This window comes from Ursus americanus, chromosome 5 (genome assembly GCF_024610735.1).
Source record: "Ursus americanus isolate L20-20 chromosome 5, mUrsAme1.1.p, whole genome shotgun sequence".
NCBI classification, from domain to species: domain Eukaryota; kingdom Metazoa; phylum Chordata; class Mammalia; order Carnivora; family Ursidae; genus Ursus; species Ursus americanus.
Window position 1 is genome coordinate 30,147,735 of NC_142131.1, and position 22,148 is coordinate 30,169,882.

At 39.2% G+C, this 22,148-nt stretch overlaps 2 protein-coding genes across 3 annotated transcripts in view; one reads left to right on the forward strand and one right to left on the reverse strand.

The window, feature by feature from the left end:
• Window positions 1-22,148, reverse strand: part of IQGAP2 (IQ motif containing GTPase activating protein 2) — a 274,080-nt gene that overhangs the window by 72,427 nt on the left and 179,505 nt on the right. Inside the window, exon 13 of the mRNA XM_045796437.2 lies at window positions 13,763-13,926. Within this exon, the coding sequence (XP_045652393.1) occupies window positions 13,763-13,926 (164 nt within the window). The remainder of the gene's footprint in view (window positions 1-13,762; window positions 13,927-22,148) is intronic.
• Window positions 2,645-9,371, forward strand: F2RL2 (coagulation factor II thrombin receptor like 2). Of its 2 annotated transcripts, XM_045796439.2 has the most exons (3): window positions 2,645-2,907; window positions 3,597-3,847; window positions 6,815-9,371. In XM_045796439.2, exons 2-3 carry the CDS (start codon window positions 3,811-3,813, stop codon window positions 7,891-7,893), a joined length of 1,116 nt encoding a protein of 371 aa, XP_045652395.1. In that variant the 5' UTR covers window positions 2,645-2,907; window positions 3,597-3,810; the 3' UTR covers window positions 7,894-9,371. The 2 variants fall into 2 exon arrangements, with proteins under 2 accessions (XP_045652395.1, XP_045652394.1); XM_045796438.2 differs by lacking the exon at window positions 3,597-3,847 and having other exon boundaries at window positions 2,646-2,907.

Sequence of the window (22,148 nt, forward strand, 5' to 3'; positions counted from 1 at the left end):
TCAGGCCTTAATTCAAATGCCACCTCCTCCATGGGGGGGGGGAGCCTTTTCTGAATACTCTCCCCCTTCATCACTAACTGTGGTACCCAAGGTGGCCCCAAGTACCACAGGATCTTTTAAATTTGAAGGATACAATGACACTTGACATTTATCAGACAGAGACAAAAATAAGGCAAAGAACCCTCAAGGAGCTAACAGTTTAGTAGCAAAGACAAATTTATCTAAAAATAATTTTAACACAATGTGATCAGGGTAATAATAGCTATAGATACATAATCTAGAAATAGTCAAGAAAAGATTAACTTATAGTAGGGGTGAATTACAGGGGAAGAAAATAGTAGCCAACGACAGCTACAGAATGGAAGTGATAAAAGCAATCAAAAGCTATTAAGCTATCTTTATGATTTATTTTACTTTTGGGTTGATTCTGATAATCATAGTACTAATATGGTACTGGCATATAATGTAATTAAACGGGACTTCCAGACAGCAACTGCCAAGATTACACAAACTTGCCCAAGATTACAAGTAAATACTATCAGGAAAAATGAAATATTTTCAGGGAAGAAGAGACATTCATTTTTAAACAATGGGGACATTTGCCCATGTGTAGTATTAAGTATCATGTGCTAAGTGCAAAAGCAAGGTTGTGACGAACAGGAAGTATCTCATCAGAGCTACGGAGAACCAGCTTTATCACTTCGGACTCATGATGGATGGATGGGTCGCAGGAAGGAGAAATAACATTCACCAGCTCCTCCGGGAGGCTTCAATACTATTTCCCTCAGAGACTAACCTGAGATAACGTTTGTGGAAAGCACTCTGAAAATGAGACAAAGAATATATTATTTCATCCTGTGACATCTGGGCTAATGGAGACCATTGGGGAAGGCTTGGCACCTGCTTCCACAATCATCTCCAGCTTGATCTGTCACATGGGAACTTTCACCTGTTAGCAAGAGTCTCCATTTCTTAAGAGAATGGATGGAAAGGATTCAAACAGGAAGCAAGATAGGAAGTTAAAGACTACAGGAAGAATGAAGAGACAGGGGAGTAGGAGCTATTTTTTTCTTTTTTCAAGGTCAAAGAGAACACAAACACTTCTCCCAAGCTCAGCCTAAAAACTATCTTCCACACAAGTTCATTTATGTTTCAGTTTTTTTGGAAGAGTATTTACCAAATTCCCTCATAACTTACACTGTAGAAGATGCACCATACAAACTTTTGCCCAGATGAGAAGTTAACAACCCCACTTCGAAGCTTAAAGTATCCATTTTATAGGGCAAAGCAAAGAGAAACTTGACAAATCAAATGAATTTAAGTCAACAGCCTAAATCATGACTCATTACACTAAAGGATGCTAGAGTTAAATACAAAACCAGGAGTAAAAACTGAATCCTATCAGTTTAAGGTCTCCTTTTAAATTGCTCACTAGAAGCCTGGAACTGTATTTACAGGATGGTCAGGGCTCCAGCTCTAGCTGAAGAGCCAGATTCAACATATGCGTTACAAATGGATTAAGTAATGAGAAGCGAGGCCATCTGTAAATCAAATCATAAATTCCTGAATTTAGAGGAGTCATAGACAATTAAACAAAAAAGCATCCTTTTCAATATTTTGTGGCATTTGGTTATTATTTCTGCAATGAAATAGCTTTCAGTCTAAGCTTCTGTTACCATGTATTATGTAGTTGAAATATTAGACGCCAACTTTTGATGGTAAAACTGTTCTTTGTGCGATGAAATTTAATCAAGTGTGAAAAGTTTACACAGATCAATTCCTTCCTGGCTTACCTCTCAGCCTGGAAGTCTTATGTGAAACCTACATTTTCTGATTCTTGCTGCATTTTATATGCAACATGCTGTTGGATTGTTCGGCTTAGCGTTAACCTTAAGTTGTGTTAATTACAGAAAAATCTGTTACAATGCAGTTTTTTTTTTTTTACTACACGTTAAATCATATCCTCCAGGAAATAACTACTCATATAAGTTTATATGTTGTGCAACACTGTGATCAGACTAAACACTACTGAGTTGCACACTTGATTAAGATGGTCAATTATAAGTTACACCTATTTTGCCGCAATTAAAAAAAAAAGCTTATTATAGACCTGCTCACCAACAACCATGGAATAAACAGAGTTCTCTGCATTTCAATGTTGTATCGTGACTTCAGTTTAACCCACAAGTATGTTGAGTTATGGCAAAGTCTGGCCAAGGAGTGATGACAAATTCAGACCAATGCGACACTGATGGAGAATTTTCAAAGTCGTCAAGCTCTTACATTTAGCTTCCTAAAAAATGCTTGCTTTCCATGATTCATTTCATTTATAATTATGTAAAGAGCTTAAGAATTAAGATTTCAAAGAGCTGGGAGGATAAGAAAAGGATAATTTCTGACAGCTCAATTACTGAGTAGAAATTACACTCTGGAACTGTGTGTTTTAAATGGATTGAGATATGTGACAGAGTCAGCCTGCTTCTGTAAAGGACTGTATGTTACCTACATTCTTTCCAAGCACAGAAGTAAACTGGTTGGGAATTACAGCATCTACTCAGAACAGATTATTAGGGGTGGGTAAGAGTTAAATGATTTTCTCCGGGGATAAAGTAATATGCTCAGAGGCTCAGCCTGAGTCATACGCACGGCAACACGAGTACCGTCACACCCTTTCCCTCCAGAGGACCTGGGCAAGTTTCCCAGTCAGCGGAGCCCGGGACAGCACACACTTCAGGAGAGAACAAGGTTTCCATTTGCTGTTAGCAGATGAAACTGAGGTGGAACTGTGCTCGCTAGTTGTACACAGTTAATAACATCTGGGAAGCGGGACTCAGGTCACCAAAATGAAAGCCCTCATCCTTGTTGCTGCTGGAGTAATGCTTCTGTCGCCCACTTTTTGTCAAAGCGGTAAGCTCTTTCCTTATGGGGCATGTTGGGGGTGCTGGTTTGTGTAGCAAGAATGAACTGTTTCCAATTTTCTTTGCATTTCACACAATCTGCAACCCAAAACGCAGAGTTCAATGTTTGGTATTAAAAGGGAGCATCATGGAAGTGAATAGCTATGGTCTGTTCACTCTATTCAACCCTTGCCAAAGGCTAATGTTCTCTGCTTAGATTTAAAAACTTAACAGTGGGGTCAAGATTTTAGATCTCTAGAATGAAGACTCAAATTTCTTTGTGAGAAGATTCTGATTTTCTATGAATTTCCTCTGAATCAGCAAAGATAGCACATTTTCAAGAAATTAAAAAAAAATCCTATGTATACATTCTCTTGAAGGACAAATGGGGGGAAACAAGAATATTCCCAGAAAGAATGAGTGGTCTTTCAGTAAGTAACACTGGCAAGTTAGTGTTTCTTAATGAAATCCCTTTTTTTGGCTTTCTCTTGTATCATGGAGTTTTCCCTACATTCATGTGATTTTTCAGTTTTAGAAATGAGATCTCCCAGATACTATTATTCAGCTCTTAATGTGTTTCCTATTTCACTCAACACAATGTTAGCCTGTCACCTCCTGCTTACTCCAAAATACGCCAGTTTGCAACAGATCTGGATCCACAGGTTTTTTTTTTGTTTTTTGTTTTTTTTTTACTGTTAGGGCATTCTCCTGCCAACACCGTCAGGAGCGGGAGAGCTGGGGTGAGGGACAGCGATGAAGCAGAATACACAGAAACGCAACAAAAGCAAGCCTCCATAAAGGAATGTTACTTCAGTCGCCACAGTGGTTGTAGGAGAGTCCCAAGAGAACCCACTCCGAGCAATAGCTCATGTGTGATTCCTGAACAGGACAAGTGTGTTCTTTCTGGGTGTGGATGAACGCAAATACAGCAGAAAAGCAGAAGAAAAGCGGTTTGTGGAGGGGGTTCCTTCAAGATGCTGGTGGGGTTTCATACAGGTGAACAGGGGGCATTTAAAGATGACAGAGGAAAAAGGCAGGGTATCTGCTTTCTTCCATGAGGTGGGGGAGAAACGTGAGCAAAGAACCGATTGTTTAGAGGCTGAAATCTGGTCCCCTTGGATCAGTCCCTTTCTAAGGGCTTTCCCCAAGTTAAAAACATTTCAGAAACGTTCTGCCAAATGGAAGACTGTGTTAAGAATTCAACGCAGTTTTTAAAAAATATGTACAATTTAAAAAATGAGTACTATTCTGAAAACACACCAGACTCTAAGGAATAAAAGACTTATTTAAGTTGAACCAGATCTGGAAATCTCATGGAAAAAGGAATCAAGACTTTTTCACAGAGTCACTGTTGACCCTGTTTTTAGGCACCCTGTCTTGCTTAACCACAGGAATTTTCTGCAAACTGACAAGCACTTTTTCAACAGCTCTCTTATCAGATCTTGAAAGGAAATAGCTTGTGTACCCTGTTCTTCAGCCACCGTCTCCCCGCTTTGCGCCTGCTTCACAAGACACTTCTCTACGTGTGATGTCAAATTTCAGCATTTTCCAAAATGCAAAATTGAGAAGGGTTTGTGTGGCTGAACTGAAGCGTCACGCAACACACCTTCAGAGTTCACATCTAAACACAGGCACAGACGAACACTTCCCAGAGTTTTCTTTCTTTTTCATTAATCTATCCTCCCGTAAATGACACCTGAACACCTCCCTGTCCCTACTTGTTCAGGTAACACTTTCTGTTTTATATACTGAATTCAGTTTGTGCAATCACAAGGTTATGAGGAAGGCTTCAATTTCACCTGGGGGCGGACTGCTAGAGATTAGAGCAGGAAGAGAAACTGGCTTTGAATGAGAACCAGGTTACTAATCACTAGTTCCAAGTATTCAACATGTAGGAATTCAGAGTTCATGTGAAAAGATGTAATTGGCAGAGCAATGGTATTTTAAATTAATATGAGGTTTGAAATCAGCATGAAAGGCCATCTTAGAAATTTCACAGGATCTACTTTCTGTACATCACAAAGATTAATTTATGGAAAATTATATAATGAGAAACAGGTCTGAGTATTAAGGTCTGTTGTGTTTTTGAAATTGCTCTTGCATGAATTAGGGTTATTAAAATTAGCCTGTCAACCAAGGCCCAACATTTAAAGTATGTAGTTGTTCTGTCTCTATTCCTTTTTGTTCCATTTCCAATTTTCATAGTTTTTGAAATTGAAGTATAGTTGACATACGGTGTGTCCTTAGTTTCGAGTGCACAACACAGTGATTCAACAATTCTACATGTTGTGTAGTATGATTACCATCTGTCACCCTACAATGTTATGTGATTATTGTCTATATTCTCTATTTCCATCTTTTCTTCGTTTCCTCTACTCTTGTCCCTTGTCCCATCTTCTTGCCCAACATCATCTAGAGTAGAAACCTGCCTCTCCCTCATTGCCACCAGAGCCATCTGGATGCCAAGTCCTCAGAGCCACCATCAGTCTCAAGTGTTCTTCTTTGCCTTTCTACTGCCATTGCTCTAATCCGTTACTGACCACTCTGAGTTTGAATGACTACAGTAGGCTCCGAATCAGTCCCCCTTGCCTCTAATTTCTTACCTTTTCAGTCTGTTCTCTACGCTGTCACCAAACTCAAATATAAGTAGAGCAGAACAACAAAACTAAAAGCTGGTTCTTTGAAAGAATTAATAAATATAAGTCAAATCAGGGTTCTATTAGCATGCTATTGCTGCCGGAACAAATTACCACAAACCGAGTTGCTTAAAACAACACAGGTTATATTTCTGGAGGTCACAAGTCCTGAAGTCAAGGTGTCAGCAAGGCTGTGTTCATTCTGGAGGCTCCAGGGGAGAACCCATTGTCTTGCTTTTTTCACCTTCTAGATGTCACTTGCATTCCTTGGTTTATGACTCCCCCTTTCCTCCTCAAAGCCAGCAGCACAGCATCTTTAAATATCTGACATTGACTCTCTCTTGCCTCCCTCTTATACAGAGTGTTAGGATTACATTTGGCTCACTCAGCCAATCCAAGACACTTGTGCCATCTGACGATCCGAACTCACATCTGCAAAGTCCCCTTTGCCATATAAAATAACATATTCAAAGGTTCGAGGCATTAGCAGGTGGAATCTTGGGGCCCATCATGCTGTCTATCACAATGGCCATGCCTCTGTTCACAATTTTGTGTGTGCATAACCCCAGCATCTAAGAATGGGCACATCATTTCTTAGTATAGTTTAGAGGCCCTTCAGAGATTTGGCTGTAACCTACTCTTTCACCTCTTAGTAAGACGACACGTTTTTGTGCATCTTCTCCACTAGTCTGACAGTTGAAGACAGACACAGAGTTTATTTAAAACTCTATCACTGGCATATAAGTATGCAATAAACATTTGCCGAATTAACTTCTCTGACATTCTCACATCCCGTACCAGCCCACACTATGCCTCTGTCCATATTTCACCTACCAGATTCTTACTCATCTATTAATTTCCACCTCTTCATGAACCTTGCTCATCTTTGCTCACGTTCGTCTTTCTCTTGACATTCTGCTCCAACATTTGAATCTGTTAACTACTCTCTGAATGCCTGTACGATTTATAGTCAACATGACATTGGCCTGTAGAGGTCTGATGGGCTATTACTGTTTTCTCCGGCAGTATTATAAACTCCCAACATGCAAGGAGTTGCCGTCTCATTCTTGTTCCTGCATGGCCTAGCACAGTGCTGGGGTGTACGATACATACTAAATGCAGTCCTGTTGATTACCTGATTTATAGTGATTTGTGAAAATAAAAATAATCCTCACTTCTACAACTACAGAAATTACGTAGCCTTAAGCTTTTAGTTTTATTGTCTCCTGAACCATAGCCACGGGCTCAGCAATGATCCATGTGAATACTTCTCAATTACAGGCATGGAAAATGATGTACGCACCTTGGCAGAACCAACCTTACCTATTAAGACCTTCCGCGGGGACCCATTCGATTCTTTTGAAGACTTCCCCCTTTCTGCCATAGAAGGCTGGACAGGAACTACCACAACTGTAAAAATTAAGTGCCCTGAAGAAAGTGTTTCAAATCTTCGCGTGAATAACGCTACCATGGGGTACCTGAGCAGCTCCTTAAGTACCAGACTGATACCCGCCATCTACATCCTGGTGTTTGCAGTAGGTACGCCAGCCAACGTGGTGACCCTGTGGATGCTCTTCTTCAGGACCAGATCTATCAGTATGACCATCTTCTACACCAGCCTGGCCATCGCAGACTTTCTTTTCTGTGTCACACTGCCCTTTAAGATAGCTTACCACCTCAATGGGAACAACTGGATCTTTGGAGAGGTCATGTGCCGAGCCACCACAGTCATCTTCTACGGCAACATGTACTGTTCCATTCTGCTCCTCGCCTGCATCAGTATCAGCCGCTACCTAGCCATCATTCATCCTTTTACTTACCGAGCGCTGCCCAAGCGCACCTATGCCTTCGTAACGTGTGGGTTGGTGTGGGCAATGGTTTTCTTATACATGCTGCCATTTCTCATCCTGAAGCAGGAGTATTATCTTGTCCAGCAAGACATCACCACCTGCCATGATGTCCACAACACATGCGAGTCCTCGTCTCCCTTCCAACTCTACTACTTCATCTCCTTGGCATTCTTTGGATTCTTAATTCCCTTTGTGGTCATCATCTACTGCTACACAGCTATCATTCGGAGGCTTAATACATATGATGACAGATGGCTGTGCTATGTTAAGGCGAGTCTCCTCATTCTTGTGATTTTTACCATTTGCTTTGCTCCAAGCAATATTATACTTATTATTCACCATGCCAACTACTACTACAACAACACTGATGGCTTATATTTTATCTATCTCATAGCTTTGTGCCTTGGGAGCCTAAATAGTTGCTTAGATCCACTCCTTTATTTTCTTATGTCGAAAATCATAGATCACCCCACTGTTTACCTTACGATGGTGAAATCATCTAAAGAATAAGGAAGGCTATCTGTGAAAACATACATTCTTGGGAAAACATATGCCTAGTGCAAGGAGTTCTAACTTGCAGCTCCATTTTTGAGCTCCTAAGAAATATCGCTTCAGAATAAAACATTACAATAGTACTTTTTTACTTTAATACTTTTTCAGTGTTTCAAGAATGTCACTACAGGAGCAAAGACATCACCATTTTCTTTAGGGCAATTGACACAGTTGCCTGACTGGTACTTCAAGCTCTTTACGTCTCCATCTGTCCCACTCCTATGAGGCTTTTGCTCTAGGTGTCGTGGTAGAGGATGTGGGGCAGGACGAAGCACAGGGAGAAGCTAAGATCTTTGTTTTCACTATCTGGCATCATTTTTAATTCTTCCGCCTCCTTCCACTCTCATGCTGGTGGCTACCTCGTCAGCTCACTCTGAGTGGTTTTTATCACTGGGGTCCAGTACATTACTGGACTATGGGGGCCATACTCCCACCTTTGCCTTCTTGCCATTCTCCTCACTGCCAGTCTATCCTCCATTCCACCGGCCACCACCAGAGTAATCTTCCTCAGATAGCAGATGGAGCACATCACTCAAAAACCCCAGTTCAAAAGCTGTCATTAACTGTCCACTGCTTTGGAATAAACTATAAATCTCTTGCTCGGCATTCAGGGCTAACCTTCTAACTTTACTTCCCAATAAACCTTGCCTGTGAGGTAGGCACTGGCCGACCTTCTTGCTTTGCTGTAATCTTGATTTCTCCACTCTTTGCTCTTGCCTCTTAACTAAAAAGCTGTTTTTAACATGTTTGCCTTAATTCTTTCCGTCTCTTAAAGTCTTCGCTGGACCACTCTTCTGATTGTCAAGCTAGAAGTTCATTTTTCTCATCTTCCTTTCTTGTATTTTTATTCTGACACTTACATGTAGATCCTTTACATACAAATATTAATTTCATTAACACGTAATTAAGCACCATATAAAGAAGGGGCTCATCCTCTCCTTTCCTTAGCTTCTTGTAGATCTAAGTCTTCTCAGGGTCTGTGGGGCCCAGATCCACGCTCTGTATATCACGCTGCTGAGTGGACGAATAACATCCCAAACATCTAAGCATTGTGCAAATCCCTTCAAGTCTTACTGAGAAGGCAAGGTTCCCCGTACAACATCGGACATCATTTTTAGTTGGGCGTGTAAAAAAAAAAAAAAAAAAAAAAAAAAAGCTAAACTAGAACACATTCATGAGGTCTTTTAGAAGTTTAAAATAACGTCTCCAATATTTTTTTCCTTATATGTAGCTTTTAATGAGGAAATATTTTATTATAAATGCCCAGGATAGTCCTGTAAGTCAATGACAACATTTTTCTTAGTTTAGGGATTAGATAGGAGAGGGAATATTAGTGGTTAAGGGTATGAAGGATTGCTGATATAAACGTTCAAGTCCATGGGAATGTGCATAGACCATATACTTTGTAGTGACTATCAATAAAAAATTTAAAAGAATTGTTTTATTGTTTGGACTTTCCTATTTGGTTGGATTTAGTTAGAAAAAACCTACAAAAACCACACACATGAAGATCTTTTATAGTAGGTATGTGGTTACATGAAGAATACAAATCAGTTAAACACTAAAGCAAGCAAGAGAAAGAAACCTGTGGGCATCTACCTGGCTGGTGGGGCATGAGACTCTTGATGTCCGGCTTGTGAGTTTGAGTCTCATGTTGGGTGTAAAGATATGGTGGGTGTAGAAATTACTTAAAATTAAAAAAACTTTTTTTAAAAAAGAAAAAGAAACCTATATTAAGTTTTAAGATGACAAAAACCTCAATGAAAGGAACTGGTTTCTGCAAATAAAGTCACCATATGGAATACAGTTTTACCTAGGGGGGGGGGAAATGCAGCCAACAGTCACTTGTTAATAAGCACACAACTCTTACGTAGTAAATATACATGTAGCAAAACCAAACTTTTTTGGGGGCGTCTAATTCCTAAGTTCTCAAGGAAAGCCTTCGATTTTAAAATAGCTCACAATTCACTGCTTCTAGTGAAGAGATATAGAAAACGTGTTTTCTGCTACGTATGTGCTAACATGCCCACTACCCAGACTTTCTCCATGAGACAAAAGGAATTTGGTGCCCAGGCAAGGTTACACCTGAAATACTGTTAACAAGGATCAAGAATTCTCACCAACCTACATCAATGTCCTCAATCTTTCATAAAGCTGGCCACAAGTTCCATGCAGACACTATCTATTGTGATCTCTAACAGCTGTATACTTTCACACAAACTTTATTTTATAATGACAATACTAGTAATATAATTTTTTTCTATTATTTTCCAAGGCCAGACCTTAGGAAGGCAATACACAGAATTATCTCCATCAAAAACTGGCATTTCTAGGTAACAAAATATCAGAGATTAAAAAACATACACAGAGACCTCACCAAATAAACAAAAGAATCGGATTTTTTTCCAGGGAAAGAACAGGCTGAGAAAACAAAGTTTCAAAGTGAATGGGCAGAGAAAGAAAATGGTGTTTAAAAAATAGCCATTTAACCAAATCAGATTCATCGCTTGGAATGGGAATGTTTTCAATATGTTAGCTATTGCCAATACAGTTCAAGCTCCTAATTTTATAGACCAAAGGTGGTTTAATGCCTGAGCTAGAACCCAGACCCTTAGGCTCACATTTAGTGCTCTATTTCCACTACTGAAGCTACTGCTCTTAGACTTAGGAAGCAAGCCTGATAGACAGCTGGCAAAGCGTGGACACTCAGCAAAGGCTTCCGAGTGTTCTGGCGAGGTCCTATGACATTCCACCTTGACCTAAAGCCATTAGACTGGAAAGCTCTGGAGGGGACTTCCGCAGCCTGCCTGTGAAAGGTGTGTGGCATCAGGCTCACCTCAAGGACAACCCTCATGTGGCTGTGGGCAGAGAGGAAGCCAGGTCTATCTTTATTCTGTACCCAGAAGATCCCAACGGTTGGTTTGTGGATGGAGCAATCTGTGTGTCTAGTAAGGACCTTGTGACACAGTTGTCACTCAGCCCTTACTTATGTGGCAACCGTCAGTGCTCACAATATTTGCTACATTTAAGTACTTTGTTGGGGTGTCAAGCTCCATGCAAAATGCTGAACACTCTAACACACATATATATTCATAATTAATGCAACTATATATAATTATAGGTTGATATATAGAAATAGAAATATATAAACATACAAAGACATATTATTACATCTATATATCATTTGACCCTTACCATAATCCTGTAAGATTGGCACTACTACACCCCTTTGGCACATGTGAAAATGGAAGCACAAGGAGTATGAGGGACTTGACTAAACTCTCTGGTTATTTTGTGACAAAACCAATCCTGGAACAGTGCCTGTCTGTCTCCAAAGCAAGTAACTTTATCTTCCAATGCTGGCAAGTGTGGCTTGTGCCATGGCCATGGCTCTATCCGTGGGAACAGCAGGCGGAGGCCCATTCTGCCCTCCCTGGGATGCTGGGACCCAAGGCTTGAGTTTCAGTCTCTCCGTCTTATTCCCTGGCCTGAGATTTAACCTTCATGTTCTCTCCAATCAGGTGAGAGGGTGCCCACCCTCACAGCTGCTGTGAGGGTCAAATGAGGATGATTTACCTGATGGCATCCTTAAAGCACAGGGGGTAAGGCAATGCTAGGGCCCTCCCTGACAGAAGCTTAACATCTCAGAAGTCCCCACGTTGGGCGATATTTTTCTTCACCTGTAATGAGGCAGTTCAGTAGTGTGGAATGACTAGAATGTGTGTGTGTGTGTGTGTGTGTGTGTGTGCGCGCACACACACATGTGTATGATTACTTGTATGTGTATATATATAACATATATAAATACACATACATGTAAACATAGACACTTCAATTTTTATTAAAACTATTTTTGTATAGGTAGTATATGGTACAAAATTTAAAATGCTGAAAAATATTTTTTCTTCTTCCCTCACCACTCAATTCTCTGCCAGAGGCAACACTTCTGTATGCTGCTCAAGACTACATTATGACAAAATATTTCTAATAACTTGCATTGAAGTTAACTGCTTTGAAGGGAACACTTGGACTGGGACAGTAGGTCCTATTCTGGAAACTAAGTTACAGGGGAAACTATCCTCTGTGAGTTGTTTACACTGTTTTTTGTTTTGTTTTTTAAGTTTAGAAACATTCAGCATGTAATACATGCACTCTAAAAAATGAAATCCAAACAGCGCAACAACAGAGTAAGAAAGAAGTCTCCCGGGCCACCTGGCTAGCTTAGTCAGTAGAGCATGTGATTCTTAATCTCAGGGCTGTGAGTTTGAGCCCCATAGTGGGTGTGGAGATAACTTAAAAATAAAATCTTAAAAAAAAAAGTCATCTCCTATCTACACCAGCTATCTAGTTCACCTTTCAGATGGTGTTTCCTTCTAGAAATATTTTACGCACATACAAACATATGTTTACAATTGGTGTGTACTCCATTTTGAGTCATGGGGTTTTTTTTGTTTGTTTGTTTTTACTTAATGATATACACACTGAAGATTGTCCAATATAGATTCACTCATTCTTTTTAATGACCACAGGAAATTCACTATATGGATATACTGCAATTAACTGGCCTGCTCTTGATGGATATTTATGCTGTTTTGGGTCTTTTGCTATTACAATGCTTCAGTAAACATCCTCTTCTATCTGCCTTAATGCACAACAATGTATGTTTCTGAATCAGACAGACCAGGGCATGGTCACAGAACTAATTATTTTTTGGATAGCTTTGGACAAATTACTTCGTCTAAGTTCCATTATCTGTAAGAGGATAATACAGATATTCCATCCGTATGGCTGTTATGGGTAATGATGGTTATACAAGACAGTGTGCATCTAAGCACTTCATACCATGTGTGGCAAACAGCAAGGGCTCAGTAAGTGTTTGTCTTAGTCAAAGATGTTTCTCCTATTTCAGAGGAGGCAATTTCTGGGTTGTGAAGAGCTATACAGAGGATACATCCACCCCTTTGGGGTTTGGTTTGCACCCGGGGACATGGCAGCTACAAGTCGGGAGGTCCCAGGTAGCACCACTCCCACTCTCAGGGACGAGGTCCTAAACTTCGCCACTCAGTACCCTTCCAAGAGGCGCCAGCATCTGTGGAATTCCTCCCACGATCAGTACAAGCTCTGCAGTGAGGAAGAAACCCTCTGCTCTTTAAGAGGACTGTAGCAGGTCTGCCTCCCCCGTGCAGAGAACAAACCATGCTCACACCCCCCTTGCCCTGTGCTCCCTGCCTGTACCCTCCTGCTTTCCACCCACCTAACCAGCCATGCCTTCCCTTTCAGGTGCAGCTCCTGGTCTGTCTCCATGATCACTCCTCTTAGGACGCTCGTCCTCAACAATCCACTGTCCCTGCATCACGCTGAGCAGGACTTGTTTTGACATACACTTCTCTCACTGTTATGCTACTATTCTATATGAAAATGTCCACTGCCTCAGTTTCTAAGCATCTTAAGGATAAGGACAGAGAACTTCAAATATCATATGTTCTTTGTATCATATCCCCTCCCCCCCCAACCAGATGCTATACACGGTACTATGCACACAGTATGTGCTCAGTAAATATCCAATGACTTGGACTCTGAACATGAACTTAACCACTGATGAGTTTTTAGTTAAAGCAGAAGTAGTTATTAGCTCTGGAGCCATCTTCCTGTTTATGTTTGACACAAGAGTAAAAAAAGCCCTATTATTTCCATTTGGATCCATAGGCAATGGCTGTGACAAGCAGCTCATAAGCTTTAGGAAAAACGAGTAAAGCAAATCCTCCCTCCCAGCCCCCTCCCCAAGCCACTCTGTAAATTTAAAAGCAACAAAACTACTAAGACTCACCATGAGTTTCTGTGATTTAGCCTGATATAAAACATCCTGGTAGTGCTGGGCGTAGTCCGGATCCACATTTTTAATCTTAGCAGTTGGTAACAGCAGAGTATCTAAAGTTTTCAAAGGATTCCCTTCATCAATAGCTTCATTGATGTGTCCTACAGCTACAATTCCTAGGGGGAAAAAGTTTTCCTCTTAAGTCACAGTCTGTTATAAGTTTTCTAGAATCACCTATGACAAAGATTTAGTTAGAAAGGGGAATGGAGAACCTCCCCTCCCCCAGGAAACCATAAGAGCTAATAAATAAGCACACAGCGGCGGCAGGATACAAGATCAATGCAGAAAAATCAACTGTATTTCTCCATACTCACATGCACAATCTGAAAATGAAGTGGAGGGGAAAACTCCATTTGGAATAGGTTCCAATCACAAATACACTATAACTACTTAAAGTAAACACAGGAATAAATTTAACAAAAGAAGAATGAGACATGTTCACTGAAAACTATGAAACACCATGTAAAAAAATTAAAGATGACCTAAATAAATTGAAAACTCATCCCATGTTCTTGGATCTGATGAATTAATACTCTTAAGATGGAAATACTCCTCCGAGTGCTCTATCGATTCAGTGTAATCCCTATCAAAATCCCAGTTGCCTTTTCCTTTCAAAAAGAAATTGACAAGCTGAATCTAAAATTCCTAAATAAATGCAAGGGACCAAGAATAACCAATGCAATGTTGAAAAACAAAACTGGAGTTCTCTTCTCATTTTGAAAACATACTACAAAGGTACAGTTAATAGTGCACGGTGATGACTTACGGACAGATGTACAGATCAATGGAAAAGAATTTAGAATTCAGAAATAAATCCTTACATTTATGCTCAATTGATTTTTGACAAGAGTGCCAAGACAACTCAACAGGTCAGAGTCTTAATAACAAACGGCACTGGGACAACTGGACATCCACATGTGTAAGAGTGAAGTTGGACTCACTACATCACATCACACACAACAAAATAACCCCAAATCATTCACGGACTTAAGTGTAGAAGCTTAAACTATATAACACGTAGAAGAAAACACAGGAGCAAATCTTTGTGGCCTTGGGGTAGGCAGTCAGTTTAGCTGTGACACTAGAAACACAACTGAAGAAAAAGATAAATAAATGGGATGTTGTAAAAATTGAAACTTCTGTGCTTCAAAGGACTCCAAAGAAGGTGAAGACAATCTTCAGATTGGGAGAAAATACTTGCAAGCTCTGTATCTGATAAAGACTTGTATAATACTTTATATACATGCATACCAAATTTAAGGAATTCTTATAACTAGGCAATAAAAAAAAACCCTAATTTAAAATGGATAAAAGCCTCGAACACACACTTCTTGAAAGAAGATCTACAAATGGCTAATAATCACATGAAATGATACTCAATATTAACTATTAGGAAAACGCAAATCCAGAGTCCATAGTCTCCCTTCCTTCTTCCCTTCCTTCTCCTACCGATCTCCCTGCTATTTCTTATGTTCCATAAATGAGTGAAACCACATGATAATTGTCTTTCTCTGCTTGACTTATTTCACTTAGCACAATCTCCTCCAGTCCCAATCATGTTGCTGCAAATGTTGGGTAATCGTTCCTTTCTGATGGCTGAGTAATAAAGAAAACGCAAATGCAAATCATGAGATACCACTTTATACCCATTAGGATGGCTATAATAGAAAAGACAAACGATAACAAGTGTTGTGAGGATGGGGTGAAATTGGAACTCTCATACATTGCTGGTAGGAGCAGGAAATGGTACAGTCGTGTGGGTAAACAGGCAGTTTCTTAAAATATTAAACAAAGAATTACCATCTGATCCAGCGATTCTACTCCCAGGTATAGACACTCAAGGGAACTGAAACCATATGTTCACATAAAAAAAATTATGCATCAGTGTTTACAGAAATACTTTCAACAGCTAAAAAGTGGAAACTACCTATATATCCATCAACTGATGAATGGATTAACAAAATGTCTGTCCACAGAATGGCATATTACCTAATCTGGAAAAGAATATGAAGTACTGTGATATGCTTCAACATGGCAACATTGAAAACATAATGCTAGTGAAAGAAGCCAGACATAAAAGACACATATTACATTAGTCTACTTATATGAAATATCCATAACAGGAAAATCCATAGAAACGAAGTAGACGAGTGGTTGCTGGGGGATGGGAGGGGGAGGAGTGACTGCTAACGGGTACCAAGTATCTTTTTGGGGTGATAAAGATGTTCTAAATTTATATAATGGTGATGGTAGTACAGATTTTAAATACATAAAAGCCACCATAAAAACACAATAAATGGGTCAATTTTATGGCATATGGATATAGATCTCAATGAGGCTATTATAAAATGGGAGGACAACTTTACATACCAGCAGCAGAAGGGATGCTAATTTCTAGTGTGAACCTCACTTAGCAGTGCCAAGATAGTGGATGACGGAACCGCAGAATAACAGAGCTGGAGGAAGTCAACAGAGTTGTACAAAAAAGAAAACTGAAGTACAGAGAGGTTTCGATTATGTTCTATCCTTCAGATCACTCTACTTCACCACTTTGTAAAGGACGCCAAAACAGAGATAGTTCAAAATCAAACAATTCCCTATAGCAGCAGTAGAGTGAATTTCCAGGTCAATGGAGTCCAGTGCTGTCCAGCGAACATTTTGTGATGATGAAAATGTTCTCTATCTGGGCTGTCCAATATGGTAGCCATTAGCCACATGTAATTATGAAGCATTTAAAATGTAGCTACTATGACTGAAGACTTTAATTTTAAATTTTATCTAATTTTAAAGTAGCTACATGTGGCTTCAAAGTATAGGGTAGGCTCCATAGAAATTAATATCATCATGCATGTTTTAGGATATTTTTAAGGTTCAAGTATGGCTAATTAATATCACAAATTGTTTCCATAATACCGCCTGGTAAAGTAACATCTGGAGCCCTAATTCATGGATATACCCAAAGAAGAATAACCATATTCACCAGTTCACCCTCCTACCATCTCCACCACACCACAGGATCTTAGGAAACAGACCATAAGGTTCAGGAATGAAAAATACAGAAGCCAACCTATGGAATTTGACAAGTTTTTGCATCTCTAGTAAAGGCTATCTATTTGGAGGCCCCTTCTCAGTATGACCTAATTATTAAAAATAAACTATCAGCCAGTCATAAAATACTACAGCGTATGCGTGTATATGCATGGATATACTTATGTATGGTGGACCCTTGAACAATGTGGGGTTAGGAGCACCAACCCCTCCAACAGTCAGAAATCCATGTGTAACTTTTGACTCCCCCCAAATTTAACTACTAATGGCTTACTACCGACTAGAAGCCTTACCGATAACAGAGTCAACAAGAATCTTGGTGTTTTTACATATTACATACTGTTAATTCTTACAATAAGCTAGAGAAAAGAAAATGCTAAGAAAATAATAAGGAAGACAAAATACATTTACAGTACTGTACTGATAAAAAAAAAATCCATGTATAATTGGGCCCGTGCAGTTCAAACCCATATTGTTCAAGGGTCCACTATCTATGCACACACATACACACACTAACAGGGAGCTTTTGCTTCCCAGGTTAGTGCTGATGGATAAGAACTAGTAAAGAAACTAAACATTAACAAGCAGTGCTTGCAAAATAAACATTCTTAAAGCCAAACTTACTGTCATTTTGTTAGCTCTTTTTCAAACATAATCACAAGTCACTTTACAAATGTGACATGCTATGAAATAAAACACTGTAACTTTTAAGAACTATCTTCATCTTGATGCTGAAATTAAGTTAAATATTTAGCTAAATATCTCCTGAAGAGATGGCCCATAAATACTGCCTCGCTAAGAATGAAAAAGATTTATCTGTAGAAGGAAAGGGACAATTTAAAATGCCCAGAAATTATTCCAGATTATAACACTTAAATATATTTGAAGAATAAGCAAAAACACTTCTCTAGTATGCAAGTTACATTATCTCAAAACACTGGAAGAACTCAGGAAAGTAAGTACAATGCACATACAAGGTATTATCATTTTACCCCATAGGAGTTATAACCTGGAGAGCATAGAATACTTCTTGTCATTCCCTGGACATCAAGTCCCTTTGGTAGACTGTTCTAAATACTTTTAAACACTCCATCCAAAAATGATCTTAACAGAACTATGTCTGAGAAACAGAATGTGTGTTCTAATGGCCAATCACCTGGGAATGAGTGCATTCCAGCTGACTTGATTGAAATCACTTGTTTAAGTTTTTGTTTGTTATGTTTCTAAGAATACAGGCTGCTGAGGTCATAGTAAATGACCTCATAGGAGCTGAAAGACCTACCCAGAAGCCCCCTGGGCACATCTGCGGCACTTCCTCTGTTTATAAGAAAAGGGAAAAATCCCACTGCTGAGCCTCAGTCTATGACCCACTTCTTTACTTTTTTGAGGGGAAAAGAGGTTTATTTTTGAGAACATTATTAAACATTTATTAAGCACTGACTATATCCCTAGGAATCTGCTAAGCCATCTGCATAAAAAAGTAAATAAAAGATGGCTTTTAGAAAAAAGATACTCAATTACTGTGACCAAAATCAAAACATAAGATACAAGAAGCAGAACAGAGGAATTAGAATGTCTATTGCTTACATAAGATGTCTCCCACATGAAACAACACATCCAAAACGGAGGCTCTTTTTTGTTCTCCAACTATTTTTTTAGTGTTTGAAGTTTTTATCTAAACTTTTGTTGGTTAACATATAGTGTAATACTGGTTTCAGGAGTAGAATTTAGTGGTTCATCACTTACCTACAACAGCCAGTGCTCATCATAACAAGTGCCCTCCTTAATCCCCATCACCATTTAATCCATGCCCCACCCACCTCCCTCCATCAACCGCCAGTTTGTTCTCTATCATAAAGAGTCTCTTATGGCTTGTTTTCCTCTCTCCTTTTTTTTTCTTTACTCCTTTTCCATATGTTCATCTGTTTTGTTTCTTAAATTCCACATGTGAGTGAAATGATATGGTATCTGCCTTTCTCTGTCTTATTTCACTTAGCATAATGCACTCTAGCTCCATCAGATGATGCTGGTGGTATTTTGATAGGAATTACACTAAATGTGTAGAATTTTGTTGGTTTCGAGGTTTTTTTTTTTTTTTAGAGACAGTGTACAAGTGGGGCAGGGCAGAGGTTTGGGAAGAGAGAGAGAATCCCAAGGAGGCTCCTTGCCCAGTGCAGAGCCCAGTGAGGGGCTCAATCCCATCATCCTGAGATCATGACCTGAGTCAAAATCAAGAGTCAAATGCATAACCAACTAAGCCACCAGGTGCCCCTGTTGGGAGATTTTTGATTACTGATTCAATTTCTTCGCTGGTTATGGATTTGTTCCAATTTTCTATTTCTCCTGGTTTCAGTTTTGGTAGTTTAGATGTTTCTAGGAGTTTATCCATTTCTTCTAGATTGCCCAATTTGTTGGCATACAATTTTTCATAATATTCTTTTACAATTTTTTTGTGTTTCTGTGATGTTGGTTGTGATCTCTCCTTTCTCATTCATGATTTATTTGGGTCCCTTCTCTTCTTTTTGGTAAGTCTGGCTAGGGGTTTATCAATTTTATTAATTCTATCAAAGAACCAGCTCCTAGTTTCATTGATCTGTCCTACTATTTGTTTCTGTATCATTTACTTCTGCTCTTTATTATTTCCGTTCTTCTGCTGGCTTTAGGCTTCATTTGCTATTCTTTTACTAGCTCCTTTAGGTTAGGTTGCGTATCTGAGATTTTTCTTGCTTCTTGAGATAGGCCTGTACTGCCATCTATTTCCCTCTTAGGACCGTTTTTGCTGCATCTCAAAAGTTTTGGACTGTCATGTTTTCATTTTCATTTCTTCCATGTATTTTTTATTTCTTCTTTAATTTCTTGGTTAACCCATTTATTCTTTAGTAGAATGTTCTTTAACCTCCATGTATTTGTGGTCTTTTCAAATTTTTTCTTGTGGTTGACTTCAAGTTTCATAGTGATTGGAAAATAAGCATGGTATGATCTCAATCTTTTTGTATTTGTTGAGGGCTGATTTGTGACCCAGTATGTGATCTATTCTGGAGAATGTTCCACGTATACTTAAAATGTGCATTCTGCTGGTTTAGGATTAAATATTCTGAATATATCTCTTAAGTCCATATGGTCCAGTGTGTCACTCAAAGCCATTGTTTCCTTGTTGATTTCCTGCTTAGACAATCTGTCTGTTGCTATAAGTGGGATGTTAAAGCCCCCTACTATTATTGTATTATTATCAATGTGTTTCTTTATGTGTGTCATCGACTTATATATTTGGGTACTCCCATGCTGGAGGCATAAATATTTATAATTATTAGATCTTCTTGTTGGATAGACCCCTTTATTATGATACAGTGCCCTTCTTCATCTCTTGTTACAGTTTTGGTTTAAAATCTAGTTAGTCGGTAATCAGAAGGGGGAATGAAACATGAGAGACTATGGACTATGAGAAACAAACTGAGGGCTACAGAGGGGAGGAGGGTGGGGGAATGGGATAGACCGGTGATGGGTAGTAAGGAGGGCACATATTGCATGGTGCACTGGGTGTTATACACAACTAATGAATCATCGAGCCTTACATCGAAAACCAGGGATGTACTGTATGGTGACTAACATAATATAATAAAAAATCATTATTAATAAAAAAAAAATAAATAAAATAAAATAAAAAAAATAAAATCTAGTTAGTCTGATATAAGGATTGCAAAACCAGGTTTATTTTGATGTCCATTAGCATGATAAATGGTTCTCCATATCCTCAAACGTGCAGGTGTGTATAGGTTGGAAATGAGTCTCTTGCAGGCAGCATATAGATGCATGACCCGCTTTTTAAAACCATCATAGGAGACCATAATGTTCTAGTCAAATGAAAGAGTGGGCACTCTCTTACAGATTGTTTGAGACACCAGATGAGGTAACTTACAAAGAAGGGTACCTACCAAATTAAAAAAGCAAAAATTCAAAGAAAGAAAACTACCTTGTCTGGGCAACATAGTTAAAATGAAGCTCCGCTATGGCTCTACTGGGAAAAGTAAACTTTCCAGTAAGAAATGAACAGAGCATCCAAGTCTGAGGAAAGGTACTTAGCACCCTCTCCATTAAACTCTCCTTCCACATTTATCATGTCTCATTAGCTCTATATCCTTATCCACATCACAGTTCAGACACAAGATTAGACCTTGAAGTGTGTGACAGGGGTGGGGTGGGAAGGGTAATGCGCTTTCAAAACGTCCAAGAAAAATCCTTAGCTCTTTCAGATGATTTAATTACTATATTGTGCAATTTATGCCAGTTCATAATAGCATATTATTTTATGTAGCTTTTAAAGAAATTACTTAAACATGGGATATCAAACTCAATACTTCAAGAACTTTGAAAATACCTCATTTTGACATAACAAACCAAAGCATAGAGATATTAAATATTCTGCAGTGAATTCTACAAATTCCAGAAAGGAAATATGATAAGGAAGTCTCTGAAATAACTGTTGTGGTTATGGCATGTGCCCTTCATAACATGATAATCAGAAGAAATGTGCTAGTGGCCATGTGATACGGCCCATGGAAAATAGCAGTACTGCAGTTGCCTAGAGAGATAAATGCCTTATCAATCCAAAGATATTTTTGCTTAAAAATAATATCCACCTACAAAAAAATTCTTTTTTTTAAGTTATATAAATATTACTTGTTTTTCTTTTCCTGAAAAAAATTAAAGCTTTATTTGATAATCTGGGACAAAATGGCATCCTTCACCCAGCTTTTTAATCAAAGGTAAGAATGAGATTAAAGGGGAGCCTAGGTGGCTCAGCTGGTTAAGCGTCTGACTCTTGGTTTCAGCTCCTCACGATCTCAGGGTTGTGAGACTGAGCCCCACGTGGGGCTCCATGCTCAGCAGGGAGTCTGCTTGAGATTCTCCCTCTCCCTCTACCCTCCCCCTGCTCGCACTCTTGCTCTCTCAAATAAATAAATAAATCTTAAAGGAAAAAAAAAAAAAGAATGAGAGTAAAAAGACAAACATTCAGCACTGAGAACTAACGCACCTTTGCCATAGTAGCAGAACATATAGAAATCACCGAAGCAGACCGGGACAGGGTATTGCCGGAAAGAACTAGGGAAAAATTAGAAAAGAAACATGGGACCTGATTCTTTGTTTTGCTTACCCAAACAGAGGAGTCCTCCCCTTGAGTTGCACTAGCCAAAGCACCCAAACTGCCAGTGCAGGCAACTCAAGGGTGGGCAGCTGGGGGTCAAGTAGCAGGGCAGGAGGGCAGAGGGCTGGGGGCCTGAGCCTTGCAACA

Excerpts from the sequence above, each read along its gene's own strand:
- F2RL2 (XM_045796438.2), top strand. The coding sequence starts at position 2,844 with ATGAAAGCCCTCATCCTTGTTGCTGCTGGAGTAATGCTTCTGTCGCCC. Across the intron at positions 2,908-6,814 it reads GCCCACTTTTTGTCAAAGCG|GCATGGAAAATGATGTACGC; the intron begins GTAAGCTCTTTC and ends TCTCAATTACAG.